The 10976-nt window shown below is 31.3% G+C and overlaps 1 protein-coding gene and 1 non-coding gene across 2 annotated transcripts in view; one reads left to right on the plus strand and one right to left on the minus strand.

Moving 5' to 3' along the window:
- The window catches only part of Smp_tRNA_00412_Gln_TTG.1.1, a 434-nt gene extending 348 nt beyond the window's left edge, over positions 1–86 (minus strand). Inside the window, exon 1 of the tRNA in view lies at positions 1–86. This exon is cut by the window's left edge and continues 348 nt beyond it. This is a non-coding gene — a tRNA.
- Positions 87–2300: 2214 nt separating this feature from the next.
- On the plus strand, positions 2301–4544 carry Smp_032990 (putative calmodulin-4 (Calcium-binding protein Dd112)). The gene is made up of 2 exons (XM_018788706.1): positions 2301–2365; positions 4187–4544. Exons 1-2 carry the CDS (start codon positions 2349–2351, stop codon positions 4392–4394), a joined length of 225 nt encoding a protein of 74 aa, XP_018654222.1. The 5' UTR covers positions 2301–2348; the 3' UTR covers positions 4395–4544.
- The last annotated feature ends 6432 nt before the right edge of the window (positions 4545–10976 follow it).

The following is a 10976-nucleotide window of genomic DNA, read 5'->3' on the forward strand; positions in this document are numbered from 1 at the left end:
AGCCATTTGCTTGTGCGATGGGGTGAAGTTTAAATTCATTTAGTGTTATTTGTTTGAATCTTCCCATCGATGTGTTAGGACTGCAACTGGTTAGTCTGAAGCGAGGGTACTGGGTTCGAGTCCCAGAGTGAACATCAACTCTCAGATGCAGGTACATCCAGCTGACGAGTCCAAAATAGGACGAAACGCGCGTCCTGGATTCCACTGCTAGCCACTATCCATCTCTGCTTATATTTCGTTACGTTACAAAATAATCCTCAGCTCTTTCTCATGCATGAACACATAGTTACTTCATTTTTTGGCTTTCATCATTAAATAACTTTATTTTTCACTCATAGATACTTAGTATGTTTTCATAAGTTCTAACAGAACACATCAACAGTATGTAACTATAACATATGTTTGATATGATTTACCCTCTATTCCCTTTTTTCACTTTATGGATGAAGAACTGCGTGCATTGTTTGATACAATCAACATAAGCCTCAATGGACGTATTTCTTTACAAGAATTATATGTATATTTCAGATTACTTGGAGCAAAATATACACAGAAATGTTTTTCTTCCATGTGTATAGATAACAATGGTAGTGTTGATTTTGAATAATTTCTGCAAACATTAAGAACAAACGAGACTAAAGGACATGAATTATAAGAATCTGGAAAGCAATTGAAATTCAAATGATTTCTGTGTTTTATTTTATCGAATTTCGCTAACGGCTCATTTATCGTCATTGTTCCTACACTAGTTTCCTCTTTAGTTATAATAACTTTCTCATCTGTGTCCTTAGTTTTTGTATAATTATATAGATTCAGTAAACAACGCTACTGACTTCGTATGAATAAACCGTTTGATTAAATGAACCTCGAAAAGTTCTAGGCACGAGTAATGATGTGGTATGAATATAATAAACAAGGTGTGTAATTTGCTCTATACACGAATATGTATAAATCAGTCAGTTTATTCAACACATTAATCACGTATGACACCAAAGCGAATTCCTTCTTTTCTAAACATAAGAATTTGATTAAAATAAACTGACTAATTACTAGAGTGTTTGAAAGTACTCCTGAAATGTCGAAAAGGTAAACGAAAAAAAGACTTTTCTATCACTTTTTTGGAATATCTTTAACGTTTTACTTTTTGAATATGGGATTCCCTTACCATTATCACATTGTTTGATAAGGTTTCGGGCACATCGTTGTTTTACCATATGTCTCAGTTAAGATTTATTCAGCAGTCAATTATAACCAAACAGTATAGCTTGGAGATTTACATGTAGCATCTGAATTTTAGATAACAGGAAAATCTTTGTGAGAAGGTAGTAATCAACTGAGCTAAGATAAAATACCAGGTTGCTCTGTTCCATAGTTTGTAATTATGGCAACAGAAAAAATGTTCACTTTAAAGTTAGAGAATAACATTGAAGGAATATACGTATGCCAAACAAGAAAATTTATTAATAGGGAAATTAAATTCGGTTATCTGATGTTGAAGCGAATGTGTCGGAAAGAAAAAAAATCATCCTTTGGAGTTAAGCCACAAAAGTGTTGTGAAAGGGAACCTAATTTTATTTGGAATTCTGAGTGAAGTTATTTTTACGTTTGATTAGAACATTACCAGTAAAACTATGGTTTAAGAATTTTAGAAACAGTTTAGTGTTAGTACACAGAATACTTTGATCCTAATAGCTAGATGAATTTTACTAATGTTAGATATTTGAGTATTTACTGGCTATAGAGTTTTTATTAAAGGGGAACCCAGAAAATAAGTTAACAGAATGAAACCTCAATAATTAAAATTTACCCTATTAGCGGGTTTATTGCACTCATTCGTATCATTCAGATGGTTTTTCCTTTAAATGACAAAACTAATTAGCTTTTGATTTTCAACAGATTGCTACTTATGGCTTACGTCAACAAAACTGTTCATTCACACTATGGCGTCAGTAATTTGTACTCTATTGTTTCAACTGAAAATTAAGCTTATTCTTTTCATACTTTATCTAACTTAACATCTTACTAAATACTAAAAGCTGATGAATTCACTTGAAGTGTGTCACTTGGGAGAATCAAGCATCTTGTAGTTATTTTATATAAGTCAGCTGATCACAATGAGAATGGTTAATAAGTATTCAAATGTAAATTATCTTAATTTAATGTCATAATGTTTGAGTGAATTAAACTCACTTGATGTTTTATCATGAAAACATGTGAGCTCCTTTAATCCTCTTTATTATTGTGTATATTTCTACTACTACTTCCGATCTTGAAGAATAGCTTATAATTACTCTTGTATACATCAACCTAACAACTTGAAACTACAGCAAGTAAAAGCCAAATCAATCATGAATGTTCCAATAACGTACGTCAAAAACTGTATTTTAATACTAACATAAAACATTTTGTCAATCATTTAAACAAAAATTTTATTTTAGTTTTTCCAAATTAAACTTGTAAAATCTTTTATGGATATAGAAAATAAGTTCTTACTAGTAAAGGTTATTCGCAGTTTAGCAGAATTAAATGTCCTTTTAATCGTTGTTGTTAAACGATTTTTGATTACGTCTGATGTTCGATCACCTCTAAATCCCAGATGGAACAACTCGGATACGAGAACACAAACTTGTAATACTCATTTGATCAATATAAGTTTGTATTCTTGAAGATGTCGGAAGATAATTAGTTTATGTAGAAAATTAATACATAATAGTTAATGACATGAGATTTCTTTAATACATACAACTGAATCATTATTCCCTAAATTATGCATCTACTTAGTCTGAAATATTTCATAGCGAAGAGCTACGTATTGAGAGTTCAAAACTAACTAGTTAAGATGAAATGATTGTCATTAGGTTTGTTCACTGAAGAGGATGAAGTTTAAGAGTTTTGCTAGAAGTTTTATATTTTACCAAATATTATACATTAACGACAAACTGAGTATGGTTAACTGTTTATTTTCAAAAAGCATAACAATTTAAACAAACTAGTCTTACTCATGTGTCCTAATAAGCGAATCGCTCAACTTTGGGAGATTCAATTTTTCAAGATAAGAATTACTCAGGAACCCCACTTCAATTAAGCCTATACAAAATGTGATTTCCCATAAGAATCAAAGGTAGGAAATAACAAACAGGGCGGATATATTTGCCTTCAAATTAACTTCTCCACTATTTCTGATTCGATATAGCTTCTAGAGAATAGAACAATGTATGGAATATTATTGATCAGATTTGTTTAATGCTGGAGCTCACTAAAGATTTTTATAAAGTTGTATAATGTGGTTTATTATTGTTGATAAATTTTTATTTCAGCATCAAATCCATTGGCTTAAATAAGAATAAGGTTATCTCTCTATTTTTACATTGTCTTACCAAAAATAATTGGTGGATACGACCACGGTTAGGTTACGGGAAACTGGTTAACGAATAAATTAACTACCGAGTTTATCAGTGAAAGCCACATTTGCTGCTAGCTTACTGAAGAAATTAAGTTACGTACAAATGTACAGAATAGGAAGAAAAAAAGACGATATATTTTCCTTTTTGAGAATGTTATTCCGGTGTTTATGATGAAACGTTGTAGTCATAATTATTCCCCATGTAAATATTTTCTATCATATGTAAGCGAACTGATATTTTATTTCGAAGCAACATTTCTTAAAGTCTAATTTCAATGGATAACTGAATGCCTAAAGAGACGAAATTACACATAACAGTGTACTTCCTACCAATATAAGCTTGGGATTGTTTCAGTTAGGAAGATGATTTACAGAAGACAGCAAAGCTCAGGCATTGAATATTGTCTCTATATTCATGTTTAAGGTATACTGTGTCACTACGTTCTCACTTTACATTGGAAACTTATCTAATTCTATAAAAGCAGGTTGTTATAATTTTGTGAGTTTTAATATAGTGTGACGAGATCAAATAAAAAACACTAGAAGGCAAATATTACTAATTATTACTGAAAAAATAAACGAAAAAGGCTATAAGTCCACACAAGTATACAGCATTCAGCTTTTGGTTATCTTGGCTTATTTATTCTAAAGTGGGAGAATGTTTTGTGAATACCAGAGGATTTCTGTATGATTAGTTTTTTTTTGAATTTATTCATGATAGGCAACACAAACAATTTGAATCAATTAATTCTCTTCTTTTTCTTCTTTACATCCTGGTACCAGTCGTGAAGAAGTAACATGTATATTCAATCAAATTGATAAAAATCACAATGGATTTGTTACAAATAGAGAATTAAGTTCATATTTCAGAAAACATCATGCAAAATTCAATCGTCAAGAAGTGAAGAGTTTCATTTGTAAATTAGACAGTGATGGAGATGGACAAATCAGTTTACCAGAATTAACAAGAGCACTTACTGGTAGATATTAACCAGTTGACGTATAATTCTATTGTTTGTTATATTTTACTGTCAACATTTTTATTTTACATGCACATTGAAACCGCTTGTATTGTGATGAAAAACGCACAGTGTCAATGTTTATTCTTATTCTAAAATAAAAATAATACGATTGTTAAAATAGATCTTTTATCATTGTCTTACAATTGGATTATGTCGATGTACAATTTTAGTTTCTTCATAAACCGACCATTCATTTAACTGTGTTCAATATGAAATTCGGTTCAATGGTTGATATTAGTGTATCCCAACGCATAAGGTGATAATATTTTCATAGGTCATCTCTAAAATACACAGTTAGGTAATTTAAATAACGAAAAGACTACTGAATGCTGTTATTCAATTTGAAACAGTAAAGAAAAGAAGACTTAATAAAAGTCAATAGGTAACCGGTGCTTATTTTCATTTGCTTTTAAGCTTAATACCATAGATTAGGGTATTCTACCCATGATTAGTTTAACACCAATGACAATTGTGTGATCTTTTTTCAGTATTTTTTATCCTGTTTATGATTTACCAATTGGCACATTTTAAGTTTTATGGTTAATAACTTAAAGCAGTTTAGTCCTAAAAGACAACATCTACGTAGTGTTTATAGACATCCTACTGATATGAGTGTTTTTCCACTCCTTATATAAATAAAGCTAAACAAGGAATGAATATTTATTGTTTGGATTAAGTGAAGTTACTCTTTTCTAAACTACACTATTTGTTGCTCACCAAGAGGGTATCACATCATCATCCCAGGGAACTTTAGTTAATGACTTTTACTTAAAATATTTCCCCGTGCACACACCTTGTGAAATAAATTTCGTTATCGAATCTCATCGACCGTCAACATAAAAAACGTTTCGCAAAATTGTTCAGAGCTTCATATTGCATAATTCGTACCATCTTCGCAGATTCAAGCCAGTTAACTGTTCTATTTAATCAAACTTCATTCTTATCCTCGGACTCCAGGTACTTGAAGAAGCAGGTGGTTGAATAAAGAATCTGACTCCTACATTTTAAAAGCCAGTGAATATTAATTTCTGTTTATTTATATTACTGGGTAGTCTCTGATCTAAAATCCCACTGTCTTGTACTTTTGCTCTAAATGACCTTTTGTAACGTTCCACTGAACATAAAATCTAATTAAAATATCTTACATCTTCAATCCATTTTCGTACCTGTACGATATCGATATACGTTTATGTTAACTGATGTTTGATTTCAGTTCTACTAAACATATGCTAATCTTTCTTTGTAATTTTGATATTTGGTTAATACGTGATGTAAGTGGCTGATGAAAATCTAATACACGAAAGCAGACGCACGTTGTTCTGCTCAATTTACTACTTTTACTCTGTCGACTTTGTTCGACCGACAGTTCGAAAAACTAGAAAAACTAGAATTAAATATACAGAGGAAATATGTTGATATTGGCCCTAAAACAGTTTCGAATACATTTATTTTATGATTGCAGTGGTTCGTTGATCATTTGTTAAAAACATGTTCATTGGAAAATATACTCCCGTAAACCTCAACCCTACTTTAATTATCCAGCGAGTTTTGACCCTAAATGTTATGCTGAGGCTTTCAATACACTAATATCTATTTCAGAATTCACAACTGTGTCCTCATTGAAACTGTTTTCTATCTTATTTCAACGTGTTTATGGAACTGAATTACCTATCAAATAGTGCTTATAAAAGCTATTCTGTCAGAGTAATTCGCTTACGATATATTTATTAATTCATTTTCTTTACATCGATGACCAATATTAAGTAATGCTCATAAAACTGTTTACACTAAGTTTTGCAGTGTAAACCATAGAATGAAAATTAATGTTCTGTAATTGCCATTAATCTAAAACTGTTCGCAGACATCAGTTTGGATAATTATGTATAAAACACAATACACTCTATATTAAAAATTAAAGAGTTAATAACGAGATCATTATTATGAAGGTGTAACAAAGCAAAGTTGAGGGAGGTCCAGTATTTGGGATGAAGTAAATAAGCTATTTGCCACATAATCAGTCAAAGGTTGTGCAGATATCTTGATGAACTATGGTTTCCAAATTCATCATTTCTATCAATTCGACTTTAGGTCTGATATGATCTTGATCATTCAATTAAATTAACCAACCAACCGAACTATGCTTGTAAATGAGAACATGAATCACTTAATACAACGAGAACCTTCGATCTTTTCAGCGAGTAGAATATCTTTAGTCTACCACTTTAGAATCTTATGATCCATTTTACATACGATGAAGCGCCAACATCGTCTATAAATTCCTCACTATGATAAGGTTGACTTCACAAGTTTTACTGCCACTTCAAACCTAATCGCCGATGAGAATAAAATCATTATTTAATTAAGTATATTGTAGAGATCTGTTCGAGTCTTAGATAGTCTTCATCACAGTACGACAACCGCTGAAAGTTATGGAGTACTGGTCAGTCACTTCATTTTTGTTTTCAACCAATAAGCAGCTAACATCAACAAAATCACAAGGGTTAGAACCTAGTACTTCCATGGTATGTGGTAAGTGAAAGGAGTTCATCACTGAGTCAGTTCTCAATGAAAGACAGTTTAAATGTTTAACGTGTGCATAATCCCACTTGAATAAGTAATATATTATTTTAACTAAATATTATTCTTTGTTTAAATCCTGTGGTTCCTAATTCCAGACATTTCAATTTACAGTAACACTCATTTGCGTTATACCGTCTATTTGAAGATAAACATATTTACATTGTTGATATATCAGGCTGATTTTAGTTAGAAAACCACCAAAAATCAGGAAGGACAGGATAGAGTTTTCATTCTAGTATGAGTCTCTTCAGAAATGCGTATTCATAACCCCATCCAATATCGAACCTAGGACCTTCGGTCTCTGGAGCACTGAGCCGGCATCCAGTGATGTACATATCAAACTCCAATCAGTTCTCCCATTTCCTGGAGTGGATAACTGTCTCACGTTCTACGTAGCCCAACTTCACTAGCTGAAGTTTTTCGCTCGAACTCATGAAACTACCTCCCAAAATTAGTCGCTAGTAAGTACATGATAATTATTAGTACAGAAGTTTTCAGAGACTGTTACATTTTCACAGTTCACATACTTATTTTATGGCATTCGTTTGAACTGGTATAACTTTTATCTATTTCAATCATGTTAGAGATAAAACAGTGTAATACTTTCTAATTGACAAGGTGCTTACTGTCACTAACACTACTTTTCTTGAATGGAAATGACAGTTACTTATCAGTTGCAACCTTTTAAAATTGTTTTGTTTGATTCCTTTTATAATGAGCAGAGTGTCAGTAAGTTATAATCCACTTAGATCAAAGGCGTAGGTTAGGTGTATTCATTAGGATGTGATTTGTTCATTTTATGTATTTGGATTACATGGAACAATAACCACGAAGAATGTAATATTTAGTAATATCGTGGTGTGTGCTACTGATGTTGACAGATATAAGTAGTATGTATCATAAATCAAAAGTGAAATGCCTGGAGACAGGGGGTTAAGAAGATCAAAAAAAGAGAACGAAAACAAAGAATGATTGGCGTGAAAACAAAAAGATATTGAAGTCTGAGACGATTGATTAACATTTTACAGAAGAAACAGTCAATTTTGAGACAATTAACTTATATCTTGCGAATGAAGAATTTACCGTATGGTTCTCAGATTTTACTAAGACGTTTTGTAGTGTTGTGTTCAGATACATTGGATTGTCACCACTTGTGTTCTCGTCCACTACTAGTTTAGGAAACATTTGGTCACTCAATCCTACCTCTGCTTTCCGATTAGTGATCAATAAACCATACAATGTTAATAAAGTAGACATTAGGGAATGACGTTTTATCCAACCTACTTTTATGTCAAACTTATCTCAATAACATAAAGTTTGTTTATCTTCTTGATACGTTATATTTCACAGAGGAGCTATCAAAATCGTAGGAAAGATATCAAGATCAAAAGTAACAACCTGAAAATTACCACTTGTTAAGAATAACTAGCATAACTGAATAAAACACATCTGGTCAATTCTAAGATAATTTATTCAGAATGAAAATTAGGCACTCACGGTTATGACTTAGAAAGGGGTTGATGATGCATATAGTTGGAGAAGATGAAATATTTCTACAGTGCTCTTTGAATTTAGGACGACTTTCCATCTTATCCCTGTTGAATTCTATTTACAAGTATTCCTAAGTTGACAAGTATGTGTCTCACTAAAATATAAAAGTAAGCAGTCCTGTCCCATTCATTAATTTTATTTAAAAAAAATAGACAGTTTGATCACATTTGATTATTGGTTTCACGTACAAGCGTTCATAATATTATTATAATTACTGTAACTTCATTAAACTTTATTAAGACGGCTAGTTAAATTGACTTGACCGAAAAGATAATTTCTTACGCGTCTGATAGCAGCATTTCTAGATAAGTAAAACATCGGAAATCCAATGGACAGAGTAATAGAGATTCATTCAAATTTCCACATATTTAACTTATGGATGTCGTCTTTAAGGAATGCCAATTAAGTCTGGAATTTGAGAATAGTGAAAATACACTGTCTGATTTAATCAAATCATGAGTAATTTCTAAATTGACTCATTTTTATGTTGCGTAGAAATTTAGTGATCTTGAATTATTTTCGTTTGTCAAGTGATAAAGATAAAAAATTTAAAAAGCATTTCTTCGTCCCTTTTACAACCTCTGCTTAAGAACATAACACAGATAAGACTATAAGATCTTTAGGTCATCGAATTATTGTGAATACGTTTCTATCAAGGACTGGTTCCGGATGGTGAATCATAGAGAACTAGGAAACACTGAATATCTGTTTCGTCCAAGTCTAAGACCCTACAACAATCCGTATTACCATTTGAAAATCACCAACAATTTGAAGTTGAACAAATATGAGACAAGTCAAAAATGATTTAAAAGGATTAATGTCTCCATATAAAACCGAGAGATCCAAAAAGCATTAAGGTTTAACAGAAGAAGAAACTATTTAAATACGTAAACAAAACTGAAATTGCAAAATATTAAAAAATTATTCAAATATCTATTTTAATCAAGCAAACATAGGAAAATATTCCTTAACCTGTAGCATAACGTTGCAAATCCCTTGAGAATTACAAGATAGGCACAAAAGAATTGACCGATGCATGTTTGAACGTTCAAGTGATAAATCTTAATGATTTTATTTGAGTCATTAAGACACATTGATCGAAAGCATCTGTGTTTCTTTACAAAACTTTCAACTACTTAAAAATGTGATAAGTAGCCAAAATTTTATTTTGCATCTCCAAAGTACTGTGTAGATGAACATAGAATATGTGGCTTGTAATTTTATCTTACTATTTATATAATGTACAGTCTATAATTCTAATCAGTGAGAAAAGTTGAATTGCATTCCAGATAAATTCCAGTCTGAATAAGTCATTTTCATTGGAAAAATGTTTGATTTTAATCCTAAAATTGTACTGTATTTAACCATGTGGAAATCTGTATAAGATTGTTCCCTTTATATAAGAACTCTCGTCTAAATTAGAGAGAATAGTTTCACAGTATTTGAGCGCCGAGTTGATGTAAGACATTAAATAGGAATAATATATATTTGTAAAGTCTCAGCGAATGAATTTGTAGTAAGTCCAACGTTTCGCCTGGCAATCTGGTCCAAGCTTTTTCAAGCTTTAGTTCATATACTCGTCCACTTCTTTAACATGTAGCACAGTTTCTTTTTGACTACCTCCATTTACTTAACATCTTAGTCATTATGTATTATCACGACATAAAAATAAAATTTACAGTTTTAATTTCATCGTTCAGTCTGATCTTCATTCTCTTAATCATTTGACATTTATACTCCGTTAACTTTTATTAATTACTTATGATACTTGCTGCAATTTATTTTGGGTTACTGTGGTAAAGATCATTCTATTACGTTTTAGTGATCGAAAAGAAGGGGAAATAAAATATGAAACAGTGATTCCTTTTCAGTTTCTAAGCGAATGTAGGATATAACGGACAATAAATTACTTGTTATCGTTGCTTCGGATCGCTAAGGTTCGTGATAAAACGACGCTCAAACGGACCACTTCTTTTCCCTTGGCTAACTTCTGGCTCAATCACTTAGCAATTATTTTGACATGACATAATTTGACTAATTAACATTCAGCTATGCTCTTTATATTTTCGTAAGTTAAATTTACCTTATTCCTATATCTTATTATTATTTCAACAACTGTAAACATTTAAGAAACCTGAATTAGCACCCACTACTATTTATTATTTCTTACCTAATTCACATTATACCATATATATTATGTAATCCTCGATTAAACACTTATCCTCATTTGTAATTACATTATTACTTTTTCCGCCCTATGTTATCCATACTTATTCTGATTATTAGTCTCACTATTTCAATGGACCTATAAACTAACTCAGCTTAACATTGCACATTGATCATTTCAGTGTTGACAATTTTATCTACTTTTGTTCTGATAATTCTTTCTATGATTTCCATTGACTTATAAGTTGATTCAT

The sequence above is a fragment of the Schistosoma mansoni genome, chromosome W, assembly GCF_000237925.1.
Source record: "Schistosoma mansoni strain Puerto Rico chromosome W, complete genome".
NCBI lineage: Eukaryota > Metazoa > Platyhelminthes > Trematoda > Strigeidida > Schistosomatidae > Schistosoma > Schistosoma mansoni.